Below are 19,206 nucleotides of genomic sequence, written 5' to 3' on the forward strand. Positions count from 1 at the left end.
GTAGTGATGTGACCTTTATCTGGCACAATTTTAGATCATCAGCTGATCTTAATACCATTAATCCTCTTTCTAGATTTAATGTTAGTTAAAAGTTCATTATGAACGTTTTTTTGTGTTACCAGTTGCTTTTGGTTTTTTTCCTCTTTCTCTTTACACTCTATATTTTCATTCATTGGATCTAATCTTCTCAAGATTAACAACTGCTCTGTTTGTTCTTTGAAATTTATCATACAACTTAGTTCATTCTTTACACAGTACAACTTCAGTAAATGTAGTTGTCTAATTTATTTAATCAAAACAAGAATTTCATTATTTTCTTCCAAGTTCCCTATGTAAAGTAAGGAAACTAATGGCAGATTTTTTTTCAGTGGGTTCTGCAGGTATGCTAATAAATTTTCATGAAGTTTTTAGAAATATTCACATGAAATGCTTTTTTTCTAAAGATCATAGAGTTGTTAATAATTCTGACTACATGTCCCATCCCTGCTTTGCCATGTAGGTATTCATTGTCCTCATAACTGCAGATGGCTTTTGTAGCATCCTGGTTCATTTATGTATTATTCCAGCAATGGGAAACATCAGCACTAAGGAGCTTCCCTATGGCTTGAACAGTAAAGAGTCTGCCTGCAATGTGGGAGACATGGTTTCAATCCCTAGGTTGGGAAGATCTCCTGGAGAAGGGAATGGCAACCCACTCCAGTATTCTTCCCTGAAGGAGGAGTCTGGTGGGCTCCAGACCATGGGGTTGCAGAGTTGGACACGACTGAGCAACTAACACTTCCACTTTCTTTTCAAGGATGCTTTGGGGCTCAGTGCAGATCTATTGATTGTTGCCAATCCATGATAAGATAACTATAAAAACTAAGAAAAAAGGACTTCCTTGGTGGTCCAGTGGTTAAGACTATGTGTTCCCACTGCAGGAGGATGGGGTCAGCCCCTGGTTGGGGAAACTAAGGTCCTGCATGCCTCATGGCACGGTGCTCCCCTCGCCCCCAACCACACACACGGGAAAAAATGTTTAGAAACTTTTATACCAATTTGACATTGGCACGGCCTCCAAACATAACATTTTTTTTCTAGTAATTCAATTTTACTGCATTTTACAGAGTTTCTGTCTACAACATATTGGAGTTTTAAGAAATAATTTTTCACCAGTTTAAGAAGCACCTCTATCACAGGCTTCTCTTATAGCTGCTTAGAAAAAACATTTTTTATTTGTTTTTGTCTTTAATTTTCTAGGGCACTCTCTTTCATGGGAATGAGTATCTGTCTGGCTCTGATGTTCATTTCTTCCTGGTATTATGCCATCGTAGCTATGGTAATAGCTGGTATGATCTACAAATACATCGAGTACCAAGGGTGAGTCTCTCGATACAGTCTTCATTGATGCTAAAACTATGGAAACTGGCTAGTTTGGTTAGAGCCATACCAGTGAAATCACATTAGGGATCCAGATAACTTCATTCATCTGTACCTAAATTTTGATCATAAGGAGGAACTATTGAGAAAATATGGATCAATGAAAAAATAAAAGGAGGTACTGAAATAATAATGATTCCGTTCAGTTCAGTCACTCAGTCGTGTCCGACTCTTTGCGACCCCATGAATCGCAGCATGCCAGGCCTCCGTGTCCATCACCAACTCCTGGAGTTCACCCAAATTCATGTCCATCGAGTTGATGATGCCATCCAGCCATCTCATCCTCTGTCATCCCCTTCTCCTGCCCCCAATCCCTCCCAGCATCAGAGTCTTTTCCAATAATGATTAGTATTAAATAAATATAAATATTCTTGCTTATCTCTTCAGGCAAGGAATTGTGTCTGAGATGAAAAATAAATCAGTCCTGAATAACTTTGTAACAACTTCATTAACAGCTTGCCCAAATTAGGAATAAATAACACTCTGATTTAGATGATGTTGAGTTTTGCTTTCTGTGCATTATTTTTGAAATAATTTGAACTTTGGATCTGTAGTAATTTCCTAATCCAAATTGCTATTTAGCATTCTTGCTTTTCAGCAGTTAAATCGCAGGACAAGTGAGTGACCCTCTCAGCCTTTATTCTGAACTGTTGTACAGTTCAGTGTGTTGATGGAGGATAGTGTTGATCTGCATACAGTGGGTTCATTGTGTTAGTAGTGAGCATCATATAAATAGCTAATACAAGTTTTAATCTACTTTGTGTGTATGTTACTTTTAAATAAAGTAAACTTTAGTTTTTGAAATTGTACTTGCTAGATTTTAAATCTGTCTCTGCTGTTTCTGCCCCTTTCTCTCAGAGCTGAGAAAGAATGGGGTGATGGTATCCGCGGGCTGTCCCTCAGTGCAGCCCGATTTGCTCTGCTTAGGCTGGAGGAAGGACCACCACACACTAAAAACTGGAGGTAAAAAAAAATTAACAGAATTGGCACACAGAATTGTGTACTTCATTGATTACAGCATAAGGAAATCGTGTGACCCAAGGAATTCGTGTAATGAACCTGTTTTGACTGATTCTAAATCCTTGATCTCTGTGACCTTTTAGTTATATATGATTTAGACTTCTACCCTTTTAATTCTTCCTTCACGACTGATCAACTTGAAATAATACTGGGAAAATTCAGGATGACTATATAGCCTCATCATTTTCTCTAATCTCTTACTTCTGTCAAATTATATGTTTTATTCAGATCTCCTAAATTAAAGGGTAGGATTGTCATTCTTTCCTCAGATCCAAAGTGTTTTCTCATCCTACCATCCCCCTGCCAACCTCTTTGCAGGCCTCAGTTGCTTGTATTGCTGAAACTAGATGAAGACCTACACGTCAAGCATCCTCGTCTCCTCACTTTTGCTTCACAGCTTAAGGCAGGAAAGGGTCTCACAATTGTGGGCTCTGTCATCGTCGGGAACTTCCTGGAGAACTATGGTGAAGCATTAGCTGCTGAGCAGGTAACAGTCAAGGCTTAATGACCTAGTAGAATTTAATTTAGCTTATGGTTTCGTTCAGCTGAATCATAAGACCTCAGATTTCTAAGTTGATCCCTTTCCTGAGCAACCTAGGAGGTGTCCTTCTTGTGCTGACTTGTATGGTCATATTCTCCAAATAATAAGGTGAACCAGAAGATAATAATTTATTCTTCCCATTCAAAAACTTTCTAAACTATAAAATTATCAAGGCTAAGCACTATTTCCAAATAGACTCCAGACATTGACTCGGCCCTGAGAGAAATCACATAAATAAATCATCCCTTGAACCATGGTGATAATTCCTGTCAATCTGGTTGTGACACCAAGGAGCAATGAGCACATTTTCTTCCTCTTTACTAATCTTAATACATGGTAGCAGAACCAGGATTCTTTTGCTAAGTCTGACTAGCTTATGGGAATTAAAGTTCTTTCTGAAGAAGTAAGTAGTTTCCATTCTAATATTTATTATAAGAAATAGATAGAACTACCCTGGGGAAGTTTCAGTTGCATTTTAAAATTTTTACTGAAGGACTTCCCTGGTGGTCAAGTAGCTTAGATCCCATGCTTCCAGTGCAGAGGGCCAGGTTTCAATCTCTGGTCATTGAACTAGACCCACATGCCACAACTAGAGAAGTCTGAGTGCTGCAGTGAAAATTTACCAGCACAGTGTAAACAAACAAGTAAATGTAATAAAAAAATTTTTTTAATTTACTGGATTTCATTTTCAAATGAAATGAAATGTTTAGCTTTGAAACACTAAAACTAGAAGTGCTGAAGAAACATTAGTCCAGAATGATCATAAAAATAAATTAAAAGCACAGTATTGGAAATAAAGAGACACTGATTAATCTAGATACACCCTGACTTAATCTGTGCCTTTGGGAAAATCATATCCATTTTCCATACCCTTATTCCCTTCACCATTCCACCAAGAGAGTGAAGTAAAAGAAATACAAGTGTCATTAATAATCACCATTAAAATATTAAAAAGAATGTGGAAATAGGAGAAACAAGAAAATAAAACATACCTGAGACAATTCTGAAGTGAAACTGAATCTGAATCATCATATTGATTGAATTTGAATCAATATGATGAAACTGAATCATCATATTGAATTTCTAGTAATATGAGTCAGAGCAAGACTGACACTGAGGAAGGAAGATTATGTTCACACTAACCCTGGGCCATTAAGGAATACTGAATATTCACTTTGTGAAGATCCCTGTTCTCAATTTGTTTGGTATGTTAGAAAGAAAAGCAGAAGGGAGGGAAATGTAGAGGATCTACATGTAGACAACTATCTGTGTATGTAGTAAGCACCCAGAAAGTGAAAAGGCAAAGGATAATAAAATTTCATTGGGATAAATTAAACTTTTTAAATTGTTCTGTACAAGATATGATCTTATACAGAGTTTGTAAAGAGGAGGGGAATATAATATGGAGAAGAAGTAAGAAGTTAAAAGACCCAGGATAAAGTAATCCAATTTTGAGGTTCTGGTTCTCTTTCAGACCATAAAGCATTTAATGGAGGCAGAGAAGGTGAAAGGATTCTCCCAACTGGTGGTGGCCGCCAAACTGAGGGAGGGCATTTCCCACCTCATCCAGTCGTGTGGCCTTGGGGGCATGAAGCACAACACAGTGGTGATGGGATGGCCAAATGGCTGGCGCCAGAGTGAAGATGCTCGAGCTTGGAAGACTTTTATTGGTACAAACCACTTCTTGTACTATCTTGAGGGCCCAAATAAAGGATATACTCTGACCCCATTCTCCAGCCTTGTACAGTAGAAATTCTGTCATTGCTGAAATGTAGCCTTCTAAGGACACCTAAATAACTGTTGGGCTTCCCTGGAGGCACAGTGGTAGAGAATCCACCTGCCAATGCAGGAGATGCAAGAGACTCAGGTTCGATTGTTGGGTTGGGAAGATCCCCTGGAGGAAAAAAATGGCAACTTACTCCAGTATTCTTGCCTGGAAAATTCCATGAACAGAGGATCCTGGTGGGCTACTGTCTGTGAGATCAAAAAGAGTCAGACATGACTGAGTGACTAAGCAGACAGAGTGCAAATAACTGTTAGTAGTAATAACTGATTCTACTCACCTCCTCCAGCCTCACATAATGTTCATCAGTTGTTTATCTTGCCAAGTCTTATGTTAGGAATTATCTCTGAAATTGTCATATTTCCAGGTGTGATCTCTCACATTGGCATTCTAACGGGAGTTGCAGGAAGTGTTCTTCAGCATCAAAATGTCCCAAATTCACATGTAGAAATACAGTAATCAGAATACACCTAGTGATGTAAATCATAGGTCTCAGTCTAATTCTGTTAGCTATTCAGATTTTTATTAATAAATTTTGTTACTTGATTTGGTATAACCTACTATGTAAACAAAGGACTGTAAAAGGGCATTACCCTTTCTTTGCGGACATGGTAGGAAGCAAGGCAAGCCTGAGGATCCATCTCTGCTTATCCCAAGTCTCTATTTTTTCTCTAGGCACAGTTCGAGTGACAACTGCTGCCCATCTGGCCCTGCTGGTGGCCAAAAACATCTCCTTCTTTCCCAGCAATGTGGAGCAGTTTTCTGAGGGCAACATTGATGTGTGGTGGATTGTACATGATGGGGGGATGCTCATGCTATTACCATTCCTACTGAAACAGCATAAGGTATTTTGACACCTTTTTAAAAAAAAAAGTCTCTCTCCCTCAACTTCTGTCCTGGTTGGTTCACTAGACAGTTTTTTTCTTTAATTCTATAATGTTGGGGCTTAGAAATTTTGGAGATTATTCTTGGCCTTCCATGATCCCAGATTCAACCTTATGGAAAATAGTTTTCTTTGTAGCTGATATCTAACCATCTCCAAGGGAAATTCAGCAAGTTTATTAAGCTACATATGAGCCCTTGTGAAAAAAACATTAACAAGTGAACATGTCCTGTTAAAAAAAAAAAGAGCAAAGTGCTGGAAACCTAAGGGGTATGTGTGTCTTGCTCATCCTTTGGTAAGACTGAGATTTAAAATAGTAAATATAGCCAGTGTCTGTCGACTTGGCCCACCTCTCCCTTGAGGTGTTTTTTTCTGTTCTTTCTGTTCCTTCCTCAATGAACTTTTTTTTGCCACAGAGAAAAAATAAATAGTATAGTCTGCAGGGTGTCATTAGTATGCTGTCTGACTAAAGCACCCTATTAATGTATCACATGCTGTCTTTTCCATTTTGCCAGTTTTTTTCTTGTTATTAAATAAGAACTCTCTTAAACTGTATTTCATGTGTTCAAACTTTTGCCCAGGTACAATAATATAGCAAGTAAGAAGCTAGGAACAAATACCTTGATACTCTTCAAGGTTGTTCTAGGCAAAAATGCCATTTGAGTAACTCTTTTTCTGCTTCCTTGCATTTAATTTCCCATGTATATATGGTACTTTCTCAGGTGTGGCGAAAATGCAGCATACGGATCTTCACAGTAGCCCAGCTAGAAGACAACAGTATTCAGATGAAGAAGGACCTGGCCACCTTCTTGTATCACCTTCGCATTGAGGCAGAGGTGGAAGTGGTAGAGATGGTGAGAAAGCTGAGTTTGAGATCAGAGAAGCTACCCTTCCCCCATGTCCCACCCTGTCATTCTAGAATCTCTTCTAGGCCGGGAATTTCTTCAGCTGCAAATGTGGATTAATCCCTTAGTTCCAACAAGACTCTAGTATATTGATCTAGATAAGTATAGCGCATATGTGGTGTGTATTTGGTGGCGGTTTTTAGTTTTGCTTTCTTGTTTATTATAGTCCTTCTATTTCTGCCAGATTCTTGTCTTAATACAGTTTCATTAAGTTTCTATTCGTATATTCAAGCTAAAATCACACATAGGTTTTTTTTTTTTTTTTAATAACCTGGCAGTATTAAAATAACAGGATTTTGTGTTTTGTGTTTCAAGGAAACACATATGTAATGGTTAGCTTGTGGGAAAGACTCAGAACTCTGGATATGATCTACAGGCCACAGCATTGTTTTATGTAGCTCAATGACTGAACAAAAACCGAAACCTAGGTTGATACTGTGATAGTTGCTCTTGTTTAATTTAGTGAGTGGAAGTGAAAGTATGTGTTTCTTGTTCCTTTGTGCTTATTGCTCATTCCTTGAAGCTTACTGTGCTTATCTGTGTGGTCTGTATGGCAGCACGACAGTGACATATCTGCGTACACTTACGAGCGCACCCTGATGATGGAGCAGAGGTCACAGATGCTGCGGCACATGCGCCTGTCCAAGACGGAGCGAGACCGAGAGGTGAGGCTGCCGCGTCGGCCTCATCCTGGCCTGGCAGGTCTTTCACTGAAAGGGGTGATGGTATTCTTCTCACAGCATGACAGATTCTTCCTTACTTGCTTTATTAGTTACTCTACAGTAGCCACATTTTAAAATAATGAAAGATGATGCATGAGAGAAAATGGGTATAGTATCATAGTTGTGTTGGGCCTCCCCCAGGCACAGCTGGTGAAAGATCGGAACTCAATGCTACGACTGACCAGCATTGGCTCTGACGAGGATGACGAGACAGAGACTTATCAGGAGAAGGTGCACATGACGTGGACGAAAGACAAGTACATGGCATCTCGGGGACAAAAGGCCAAGTCAATGGAAGGGTTCCAGGACCTGCTTAACATGCGTCCGTAAGTTTCCAACTCAAACCTAACGTAGTATCCCCGTTAGTGCCACAGATGCGACTTTGCCTGGGTACACAGGATGGAATCTAGTCTTCATTTCACCCAGATCCAGCCATCTTTCTGTTGTTTGCCTATGCATACCAGCCACCAATTAATATTGTACACAAACCATCTTTCTTCTGCCCATACTGTGTTCCTGGTATAAAACAAGCAAACACAGAATGAGAAAACCCATGATATCAATATTTTAAGGCAGTCATTTGTTCATTATATTACTCATACTCTCAGCAAAAAACCTCTAATATCTCAAGTTTTTGAGAGTTGACGATATGCCTTAGTTTTCTCTTTGCCATAACCCACTTCTGTTTCTAACCCCTCGCCCTCCCCTTCCAGGGACCAGTCCAATGTGAGGCGGATGCATACAGCAGTGAAGCTCAATGAGGTTATAGTTAACAAGTCCCATGAAGCAAAGCTGGTTTTGTTGAATATGCCAGGGCCACCCCGAAACCCTGAGGGTGACGAAAACTGTATCCTTTCTGAGAGAATTGCTGGTAGGGAAAATCTAAAATGTGTTTTAGATGAGACACTGAGTAACTATAAAGGTTACTGTCTATGACTTCCCCTCTTGAGAAGGGAAGACTGTTAAAAGTCTCAGGCGAGGATCCTTACTAAGTAGTGATACTATGCTTCTTTGGGGGAGTTGGATGTAATATTCTCTCAAAACCCTAACCAGATATTTTAGGTGGTATATCTGCACAATGACTTTTAGTGTTCAGTATATAGAACCATTTCTGATCATCCTAGAGATGGAACACCATATCCTTTCCCCTTTCCAGGCTCTTCCCACTTCACAAAGTCTCTCTTGGAGGAAGTTAAAGGGGAACTTCCTCTAACTGAGGGGAAAAGACAAGGGTTTGTCCTCATACTCTAATTCCAGGACTGTTTTTATGGGCCCCTTCAGCACTGAAATAGCAAAGACTGGTCCATTTCTACAAGCACCATTAAGGAAAAGAAAACAAAGAGTAAATCATCTGTATTTCAGTGAAACAGAAAAAAGAAGTGGCAGGGAAAAAATGTAACTCTAGGAGCTGCACTTGGAAATTACTTGGATTCTTTCTTGGAATCTTACAATCTACCCTGTTGTGGCTTTTTCTACTTTTTGGCTTATTTACTGTGTACCGGTAACACATTACTTGTGGGTTTCCCCCATTTTAAAATAACAGAAAAATCTAACCAGTGGGAAAGTTTTGCATTAATATTATTTATGCCAAGAGACTAGATCCCCAGATTACTTCACAGAACTGAATTGAATCCAGAGTTCAGACTTATCCAGTTCTGACTATATAATAATTAAGCCTGTTGATTTTTCAGCTTTGTAGTGAGATAAACTCAGATTATCATGATGCCAGGTTAAGAATGCTCTTTTCCTACTTAGTTGTCTCCTTGACAATTTCTGAAGACATGGAGTTCCTAGAAGTACTCACTGAAGGACTAGAGCGAGTCCTTCTTGTCCGAGGTGGTGGCAGTGAAGTGATCACCATTTATTCATAATCTACTCCTGAATGGCTCTGCTTGGCCTCACCTGAAAAGGATTCTATCCTCCATGGAAGTGCCAGCTCTTCATTACCACTCCCATCAACTAGAGACCTGTATTCTGTATACATCACACTGAACTCTTAATGAGCTGAGCCTCAAGTCCTTGTGCAAGAAAGTACACACCGATCTGTTCTTCGCTACCATATGACCTGCTGTCCTTAAAGAAGTAGATCTTCCCTCAACATCAGAACAGTGCTCGAGGCCTGCAAGCCATGCCTGTTCCAGATGAAGGCAATTTAGGATGAACAAACTAAACCAATAAAATAAATTGATAAAAGAGATGCTAGAAAGTCAACTGAAGTCAAAAGGCAAATACACAAGTACACATCTAACATTAAAGATGAGTCTTAGAAGTCATGATTCAATGATGACACCATAGGGGTAACAGCCAGAGAAGGACAGCCTCATCATACTAAGGAATTCATGGCCAAGTACATGGGGATCTTACATCTTTGTGTAGGTGTCGGTGGCAGGCCAAGATGAAAATTTTCGTCAGTGCATCCACTGCTCTCTGGGACTCTTAATTTTATATTAGGGTACTAATATGTAAAAACTGAAACATGAAACTGCAGCCTCTACTTCCTCCGAAACAAGATTCCCCCGAAATATGTTTAGGTACACATACTATATTATATATTTCGGCTGTTTTTCAAAACCCATTCTGTGGTTAGGATTGTAATACAGGCACTGTTACCATGGAAATTGTTCTTTAGAAGGCTGGGTAAAAATTCTTTCAGGTTCTTTTCAAATGGACAAACTAAGGGAACTCCAAAAGGTATCTATCAAGATCTGGATAAATACAGTCTGTAGTTACCTATGTGATACGGGCAAAATACATAAGCTATTATCCAGGATATAGAGATGATAATGCATATTAACCAACAGATCCTTTCCTTCTCCCTTTTATGTCCTCTGGATTATAGGCACAGATCAAAAATCATAATAACAAACGCTAGGAAGACTGGCAAAAATCCTTCCCTAAACCTTTGGACTGTCCTTCAAAGGGGGAATCCAGCAGTGGAATTTGAAGTGTAGAGCCATACTCCTTCCATAGTGCCAAAGTTACTGAGCTGCTGCTATTCTTCTTACCTGCTTCACTCAAGTGGTGTAACTGGCAATGGCCTGATTCAAGAAACTTCTTTAAGAAACCTGTGGACTTACTCCTAAAGCCATAGTGAAGACTTGAGGCATGCGCCTCAGTGCTCAAAGTATGAGCTTTTTTTTTTTTTTTTCAATTCCTTATTCTGACTGCAGAAACTTGGATCTGAACTAAAAAATTATCCAAGTTAAGTCTTTTGCTATTTGTTTTGTTTTCAGAAAACTCAAAATGTGTCAAGAAAATACTTGTGCAAACTTCACTAATTTGCTAACTTAATGATCACAAAACATCTGACTTTCAAGCATAAGGAAGCTACCCTGTGTGGCTGAGTGGTAATTTTATGTGAAGTCTTCATTTATTTTACAGGATAGATAGGGTATTTCAAGAAACTATCTTGCCTGTATTCATGGCTGCTTTTGAAATTCATTTTATGAATGATAAATAGTGCCAGTCTTTGATTACCAGTAGGATATGGAGCAAGCTGCTTTGCTCCATAGTCTGCAGACTGTTCTTACCCTTATGGACAGAGGAGAAAAACCCTTCAATATGACTTAAGAAATTTGAGTCATTTTAATTTATTCCCTTTCCTCTTCTTTAAATCTCCAAGCTTAGTCAGGTAGCATATTTTAAGTTTTGTGTTTTTTTTTTCCTGCTGCTTCCTGCAGAGGGTAGAAGCATTGTTTACAACTTCCATTGCAACACTCCATTGCTAAGTTGAGTCCAGCAGTAGCAGAACAAGTCCCCGAGGACCCAGGCTCTTAATGACCCATGCTCTAAAGTCAGCTTGCCCAGGACTTCCTTTATATTTACACACACCCTCTGGCCAAAGTGATACATGTATATGTATTTTTTTCCGTATAGAAAAAACGTGGGCAGAAAATAAGGTTAGTTTTTAGAAGAGCCTTTTGTGGCTGGAGCTCTGTAAGAATCCTTTAAAGGGATAATGGAATTAGTGGCTGCTAATATAGCCCCTAGTGCGCCCCTAAAACAATCACTGTTACATGGGGAAGCGGTTCTTGGGCCAGATTTAAACTCATCTCTGTCTAGAGCATTTCATGTCTACATGTCACTTATGTTGTCTGCAAAGCGTCTTGTCTCTTAATCACTGCAAATAAAGCAATACTGAAAACTTGACAAGAGAATGCATCTTAGGGGAGGGGGCTATGTGTTTTAAGCAGGAAGAAAAAGGAAAGACATCTTCCTGCTTTTTGAATGAGATCCAGCTTTTAAGTCTTAGCTGTGACTTTACCAGGGCAGGTTATGACAATATTCATTTTCTAATTGCTGGCCCTCTGTGTTGCATAGCTATCTTAAAACTGAAGTTTGAATCGCAGCGTCTGTTTGACAGGTTCCCAGTTCCTCTCGGGGGGGAAGATCACCACTTTATATCTTCCGTTGCCTCCGATTCCTGTTGCCCCAGCAATCCTGCCAATCCTTACTCCCCCAAACGTGTTAAAAATCCATTTTTGTGGATATTAAAGTAGTTATTACACTGTAAGCATTTTATGCGCTTTTTTGGTCTGGTTTATTTTTCCTTTCATCATGTATGATCTGAATTCACATCTTCCACAAGTATCTCCAACAGAATTTTTATGTCCCAGCTTGTGTTAAATAGAAGTGAAATATTAAGAAGAATAGATTTAAGAAAAACTTGTGCAACTTTTTTTTTAGTATTGTTCTCAACCATTTAATTTATTAAAAGGAGATGCTGCTGTGGTTCTTGATTTAACAACAACCATTCTTTTGTTTACATAGTCATGGTTTTATTTGTTGTTTTGCTCTATACTGGAAACATAAATAAAGTTTTCTACCTTATTTTCAGTCAAGAGTTGTGGTATAGTTTTTGTGTGTTTGTAGTGATACATACATTGTCTTTCACCATGGAGAAAAGAGCTTTTGGTTCTTTTCAGCAGGAGATAATGTTAAGGGTCAATAAGCTGAGAAGGAGCCACTGGGCATAAAGAATCCAGATATATAGGTACCAGGTGCTTCTTTCTTAAGTTCACAAAAGCAGTCCTCCTCCACTGAACTCCATCCTCTGAGAAACGAAAAAGTAAATAGGTTAATGGTGAATGAGTGTTGAAATAACTTCCTAAATTGAGTACTTACTACTTTAATCACAAGCTCTATTTTACTTTATCTTTTAAGAATAACAACTCTCAAATTCCTAATGGATCTTATTTAAGAAATGAGCTCTAATACCAACAGTGATCCCCCACCATTAAATGGGTCAACTATTTACTGTACATTAGAGCTGCTCCAAATTTAACTTTCCTTTTGCCTTACCTCAGGGGGTTCAATGAAGGCTAACCAATCTGATGCATGTGTAGGCAACAGTCCCATTGACTGGCACTTATAAACAGCCAATGCCAAACCCATAAGGTTCCCAATGAGATACACCAAACCCTGAAGAAACTTCTGGCTTGAACTTTCTAGCATCTTGAAAGCTGTTGGGGTAACAGAAAGTGTCAGAAACCAAAACAACTTTTTCTTCAGTATGAATCAGGCCATATATTAATATAAATAATACAAACAGCCCCATACTAAGATAGCAACAGAACCATTCAAGGTGAACAAAAGCCCACAAGCACCATTTTCCCCTCATGCCACCACCACTGCCATCACCACCCTGCACTGCAACTAGCCAAGAGCAAGCTGTGCCAAAGATTTACAGTGGGTTTTGCCAAAGAGTTTGCCTGTGATTCTTAAAGCTTAGTTAGGGTGGATGATTATTTCAAGAATACTTACTGGCAAAAAAAAATACTTACTGGCTGAAATGGCCATAAGTGCCTGAATGGGTCGCCAAGCCATCATACACACCATCATAGTAGGGAAGATGGAGATAGTATTGCCTGCCATGTACATGATGAAGAGGTTCATAGGAATCTGTTTCAGGGGACCCAAGGCAATGTCCCAGCAGCGCTAAAACAAACACAGTTTTAACCACTGATTACTATCCTTAGTTCCACATTTATCATATCACTGATGTTAAAGTCAAATGAACACAATTCCCAGTTCTGTGCTTCTCAGCTAACTCCTCAATTCCACCACCTCTGCCATTCTCTCACTTTGCCACAGGAACCTTGCTCGTCTACTAAAATAAGGCTTCTTCACTATTTTATGTTTTTCCCTATGGGTTTTCCAGATACCATTTTCCCCCCATGACTTTAGGTAAAGAAGAGACTTCCCTACTTTTGTTCTTATACTTCTGCACCTATCATTGTCCCATCTACAACTGAAGAACTAGATAAAATCCACATAATGGTAGATAAGCACACCACATTTACTAATAGAACAGACAAATCAAGATACGTAAGATGTGAATGACATTATTAACCCAACTGACATACAACACTGCACCTAACATACAGAATTTACATTCTTTTCAAACACAGATGGGACATCTACAAAAACTGACAACTGAGCCATGGAGAACATGTCAATAACTCTAAAATCATACAAAGCATATTATTTGGTTATAATGTAATTGAGCTAGAAATCAGTAACAAAAAGATAACTAGAAATTTTTTCCTATGTCTTAGAGTGAACAAATGTGCTCTAAATGATCCACTAATCAAAGTAGAAATGTCAGTGGAAAAAGAAATATTAACTGATAAAAATACCATATATCAAAACTGTAAGACCCAGAGCTTTGAGAAACTTACACCTTTAAATATGTATTAGAAGACCAAAAGTAGTATCTAAGCATCTATTTCAAGAAATCAGAAGAATAATAAATTAGAGGCCCCAGGAAATGGAAAGGAAGGAAATCAAAATGAGAGCAGAAACCAATGAAATTTGCTCTACATCAAGAAAGCCAAAGGGGTTTTTTGAAAAGCAGTATTAAGGCTGAGAGGAAAAAAAGTGTCAGGCACTGTTGCAGGCACTTGGGAGACAAACATCTTGCTCTCATAGAGCTTACAACAATGAAAAAAAAAAAAAGAAAATATATGAATGATATGGAGAAATATAAGAAAATAGGGAGTGGCATGAGGGTAGACTTCACTACAAAAGTAACATCTGAGAAACATAAAGGAGATGAGACAGCAAATCATAAAGGAATCCGGGGGAAAAGGGAAGAACAAGGACAAAAAGCCTGAAATAGGTTGCCTGGCATATTTAAGCAGCAGCAAGGAGGTCATTCTGGGGACAGGAGTGAACAAAAGGGAACGTGGTAGGAGATGGAGTGACTTCGACCAGGATGATCGATTAAAGCAATAAGAAATAAGTTTTCAATCTATTTGAACCAACAGACTACTCTGACAGATTGGATGAGTGGTATAAGGGTACAAGAGTAGAAAAAGGACTTCAACTGGAATGCACTGCCCCAATAGATAATTTTCAACCTACTTTATTATACCTTATGTTCAACCGTCTTTTATTTTTCCAATTAGCACTTTTGGAGCTGATACGGTCAACTAATGTAACACTTAAGCAGTTTAGCTACCAAATATTCGGGATAAGGGCCATCTTCAGTAAGATATCCATGTGCTGCCTGGAAGAAGAGGTAGGTGTGTAGCTCAGAACTGGCCCACGGACTATGGTTACATCTATACCTCTGTACCTTCTCCACTAGGATCCGGTCTGTCTCTTGAACGCTGGTATCAGGCACTTGCTTGTCCAAGTAACCAACTGGGTACAGCGAGTCTCCCTGGCCACCGCCCCGGTCACTTCGACCCCTACAGACCAAACCAAAAAAAACTAAGGCTGTAGCCTCCCACACTTCATATCGCACATTTCCTGTTCTCATCATAGGAATAAAGATCCTCAGATGCATCTACCTATATTAGACCAAGTCCTCCCGTGGTTTCGTCAGATCCTGGCCTACGGGGAAGGATGAAATAAGCATCCTTTGGACACAGAAATCTCCACAGCAGAGAAGCCATCAGCTCCCCAGGAGTCGTCTTTTTAGCGAGTTGTACGTGAGGGCTCAGGTCCTATTTCTCTGGGGTAGTTCTACAGTGAAAGCTCTGATATCGAGCTTTGCCCAGCACTTCACCTGCTGCCTCCTCCAGGTCCGCTCAGCTCAATCGCCCACTTGAAGCGCCGGCCTCGGTTAGCCACCAGGCTCCCTTGCGCAGTCATGGCGACAGCCGCTTACCAATGCGGCAAAGCTCTGGACCAAAGCGTAGCCGGATCCCAAGCCCAAAGACCTCGGCGACTTCTTAGGTTCACTCTGTAAGTCCATTTCCGGCGCGCAACTATAGACGTCACTTCCGCCCCGGAAATTGTACCGTGGCCAATTGGTGTGTGAGCTTGGTGCTAAAGGGACTGTTGAGCTCTCTTCTCTCTGAAGAGACCTTTTGGGTGTTCCTTGACCTCTGAGGTGCGGTTTATGGGACAGAGGAAAGTCTATACTGACTCGGCGTTAGAGGTTGAAGCCAAGAAAGTGAAGTGAAAGTCGCTCAGTCGTGTCCGACCCTTTGCGACCCATTGAATTCTCCAGGCCAGAATGCTGGACTGGGTAGCCTTTACTTTCTCCAGGGAATCTTCCCAACCCAGGGATGGAACTCAGGTTTCCCGCCTTGTAGGCGGATTCTTTACCAGCTGAGCAACCAGGGAAGCCCAAGAATAGTGGAGTGGGTAGCCTAGCCGTTCTCCAGCAGACCTTCCCAACCCAGGAATCGAACCGGCGTCTCTTGCATTGCAGGCAGATACTTTACTAGCTGAGCTACCAGGGAAGCATTGAAGGCAAGGGCTTCTGCAACTTTTACGCCTTCTTGGGAACACAACTTCAAATCTCTGTTTGTATCCATATAAACTCTGTTTATATGCGTGGTGAAACCACGCATTGTGCGACTTTGAGTGAGTTATTTAGTGGCTTCTGAGTGTTGAATGTCCACCGTATTCCAGGAGCCATCCCTGCCCTGCACAAAACCTGGGAGGCCTGTGGGCGTTTTAAGACTCTTGGGCTCGATATTCAGTTTCCCTTTGAGTCCTGGCTTCCCTACTTAACTGTGTGACTTTGGGGCAAGTCTGATTCTTTGTTTTCAAACCTTTTCATGCGTACCTGCTTTCAAGGCTTGTTATGAGTTTAAACGGAGTGCTTGCCACAAATGCATTCCATGTTTTTTATTTTCTTTTAAATTTTATTTTTGCCTGTGCTGGGTCATTGTTGCTGCATGTGGGCTTTCTGTATGAGGAACAGGGATGGTGCTCTGGCTTCTCACGGCAGTGGCTTCTCTTGTGCAGGAGGAACTCTAGGGCCCACCGTCTTCAGTAGCTGATGGGAATGGGCTCAGTAGTTGTGCAGGGGCCTAGTTGCTCCTTGGCATGTGAGATCTTCCCTAATCAGGGATGGAATCTGTGCCCCCCCCCCCGAACCCCAACTAGCAGTCTGACTCCTAACCACTGGACCAGCAGGGAAGTCCTGTGTTTTTTTAACATCACTAATCTCCAACATCCTTCCTAGTGATTGGGTTTTATATTTATTTATATGCCTATATCATAATTACGGAGAAAGCAATGGCACCCCACTCCAGTACTCTTGCCTGGAAAATCCCATGAACGGAGGACACTGGTAGGCTGCAGTCCATGGGGTCGCACAGAGTCGGACACGACTGAAGCGACTTAGCAGCAGCAGCAGCATATCATAATTAAACCTATTACCGGGTATTTAAGTTGTTTACTGTTTTTTTTCCCCTTTTATAACCAATATTGCTGCCATTGTCCTTCAAGTCATATACTCCTTCCCTTTTAAAGTACTCCTCTGCTTGGTATAAAATTTTTTAGAGTGCTCATGTTCATGCTTAGTGGCTAAGTCTTATTCAACTCTTTGCGACCTCATGGACTGTAGCCCACCAGGCTCCTCTGTCCATGGGATTTTTCCAGTCAAGAATACTGGAGTGGGTTGCCATTTCCTCCTCCAGGGGATTTTCTTGATCCAGGAATCAAACCTGTATCTGCTGCCCTGGAAGGTGGATTATTTACCACTGAACCACTTGGGAAGCCCCTAATAAGGTACTACAGATTTATTTATTCCTTTATTCTAGGAATCTCACAGTGTTATTTGCTGAAATGTGTTCCAAAGAACATGAAGCTATTGAGATTGAACTGAGGAAAGGTTCCAAGGTCAAATAAATTCGAGATATTGTATTCTGCACATACATCCCAGAGATTCTCAGTGCTATTAGTATAACACTAAAACCACAAGAAGTGATGCAGTAAAGAAACTCCTTTCATTTTGTTTTCCAATCTGCCTGAATGAGAAATCTCTGTCTTTTTTTTCATAACATGTGTTAGTTTCCAATGGAATCAGTGTTCTGTAGAACACAGGGGGCTACCTATGTGCTCAAATTCAAGAGAAAGGCGAAGTCACTCTTAACGATCTGACTGATATTCTTAAAAATTGTTAGAATATCATGATAAATAATAGATTCTTTATGTAAACAGAGTTTCAGATTGGAATGAAACTTGTGTGGATCGAAGTTTTTGCACAAAAATGTGTTTTGCAAGAAAAGTAAAGGGAAATCTATATTCTAATCCTGACTCCAAATGAACTCCTCAGAGAGGAAGGAAGTCTGTTGGCCTTCATTTCTTCATGTATAAAGTAAGTGATTGACTTATACTAGATTACTTCTAACGGTAACTTTTAGTTTTTTGCATATTATTATTTCATATATGGCATATTCAAAGAAAACAGACATTGTAAACATATAAAGGAACAGTGGGATTTCAGATCATTTTTTAAAATTGTACTTTCCATACTTTTCCTAATACTCTGCATTATGCAGCTACCACTTTTGGATTTAGAAAAAAATAAATGTTATTAATTATGTCACCCTGCTTATTTAACTTATATGCAGAGTACATCATGAGAAACGCTGGGCTGGAAGAAGCACAAGCTGGAATCAAGATTGCCGGGAGAAATATCAATAACCTCAGATATGCAGATGACACCACCCTTATGGCAGAAAGTGAAGAGGCACTAAAAAGCCTCTTGATGAAAGTGAAAGTGGAGAGTGAAAAAGTTGGCTTAAAGCTCAACTTTAAGAAACTGAAAGTTGAGTTTAAAGCTCAACTTCAGAAAACAAAGATCATGGCATCTGGTCCCATCACTTCATGAGAAATAGATGGGGAAACAGTGGAAACAGTGGCAGACTTTATTTTTTTGGGTTCCAAAATCACTGCAGATGGTGACTGCAGCCATGAAATTAAAAGACGCTTACTCCTTGGAAGGAAAGTTATGACCAACCTAGACAGCATATTATAAAGCAGAGACATTACTTTGCCAACAAAGTTCCATCTAGTCAAGGCTATGGTTTTTCCAGTGGTCATGTATGGATGTGAGAGTTGGACTGTGAAGAAAGCTGAGCGATGAAGAATTGATGCTTTTGAACTGTGGTGTTGGAGAAGACTCTTGAGAGTCCCTTGGACTGCAAGGAGATCCAACCAGTCCATTCTGAAGGAGATCAGCCCTGGGTGTTCTTTGGAAGGAATGATGCTGAAGCTGAAACTCCAGTACTTTGGCCACCTCATGCAAAGAGTTGACTCCTTGGAAAAGACTCTGATGCTGGGAGGGATTGGGGACAGGAGGAGAAGGGGACAACAGAGGATGAGATGGCTGGATAGGATCACTGACTCGATGGATGTGAGTCTGAGTGAACTCCGGGAGTTGGTGATGGACAGGGAGGCCTGGCGTGCTGCAATTCATGGGGTTGCAAAGAGTTGGACACGACTGAGCGACTGAACTGATAACATGACATGATTTTAAACCTAAAAGCAGAATGATTCGGAGATTCACCTTGAGAGCCCTTAAAAAATACTGATGCCTTGGACACACCTAGAGATTTTACTTCATCTGCTTAGCAGGGATCAAATGCATCAGTGTTTTTTGTGTGGCTCTCCTGGTGATTGTACTTTGCAACAAGGATTCAGAACCACTGACCTAAGAGTGTTTCATTGCTCTAAAATGACAA

The 19,206-nt window shown here is 40.2% G+C and overlaps 2 protein-coding genes across 8 annotated transcripts in view; one reads left to right on the plus strand and one right to left on the minus strand.

Moving 5' to 3' along the window:
• Positions 1-12,114, plus strand: part of SLC12A6 (solute carrier family 12 member 6) — an 87,668-nt gene extending 75,554 nt beyond the window's left edge. For all 3 annotated transcript variants that reach the window (XM_055537235.1, XM_055537234.1, XM_055537236.1), the window contains 10 exons: positions 1,240-1,359; positions 2,278-2,382; positions 2,758-2,926; positions 4,455-4,650; positions 5,439-5,608; positions 6,369-6,500; positions 7,109-7,216; positions 7,415-7,599; positions 7,987-8,120; positions 9,053-12,114. In XM_055537235.1, coding sequence (XP_055393210.1) covers positions 1,240-1,359; positions 2,278-2,382; positions 2,758-2,926; positions 4,455-4,650; positions 5,439-5,608; positions 6,369-6,500; positions 7,109-7,216; positions 7,415-7,599; positions 7,987-8,120; positions 9,053-9,144 — 1,411 coding nt within the window. In that variant the 3' untranslated portion in view covers positions 9,145-12,114. The remainder of the gene's footprint in view (positions 1-1,239; positions 1,360-2,277; positions 2,383-2,757; positions 2,927-4,454; positions 4,651-5,438; positions 5,609-6,368; positions 6,501-7,108; positions 7,217-7,414; positions 7,600-7,986; positions 8,121-9,052) is intronic.
• Positions 11,949-15,497, minus strand: EMC4 (ER membrane protein complex subunit 4). 5 transcript variants are annotated; one of them, XM_055537241.1, is made up of 5 exons: positions 15,288-15,490; positions 14,853-14,967; positions 13,057-13,210; positions 12,575-12,735; positions 11,949-12,326 (listed from the first exon to the last, which is right to left on the minus strand). In XM_055537241.1, exons 1-5 carry the CDS (start codon positions 15,371-15,373, stop codon positions 12,291-12,293), a joined length of 552 nt encoding a protein of 183 aa, XP_055393216.1. In that variant the 5' UTR covers positions 15,374-15,490; the 3' UTR covers positions 11,949-12,290. The 5 variants fall into 5 exon arrangements, with proteins under 5 accessions (XP_055393216.1, XP_055393220.1, XP_055393217.1 ...); XM_055537245.1 differs by having other exon boundaries at positions 15,390-15,414; XM_055537242.1 differs by lacking the exon at positions 12,575-12,735 and having other exon boundaries at positions 15,288-15,497.
• Between the last annotated feature and the right edge of the window lie 3,709 nt (positions 15,498-19,206).

Source organism: Bubalus kerabau, chromosome 10, assembly GCF_029407905.1.
Source record: "Bubalus kerabau isolate K-KA32 ecotype Philippines breed swamp buffalo chromosome 10, PCC_UOA_SB_1v2, whole genome shotgun sequence".
In the NCBI taxonomy this organism is placed as follows: domain Eukaryota; kingdom Metazoa; phylum Chordata; class Mammalia; order Artiodactyla; family Bovidae; genus Bubalus; species Bubalus kerabau.

Bases quoted from the DNA above. Each gene is read 5' to 3' on its own strand.
- EMC4 (XM_055537241.1), bottom strand. From the start codon at position 15,373: ATGACTGCGCAAGGGAGCCTGGTGGCTAACCGAGGCCGGCGCTTCAAG. The intron at 14,968-15,287 runs GTGAAGTGCTGG...TTTGGTCTGTAG, and splicing joins GGACCTGGAGGAGGCAGCAG to GGGTCGAAGTGACCGGGGCG. The intron at 12,736-13,056 runs GTAAGTATTTTT...TTACCCCAACAG, and splicing joins ACTTATGGCCATTTCAGCCA to CTTTCAAGATGCTAGAAAGT.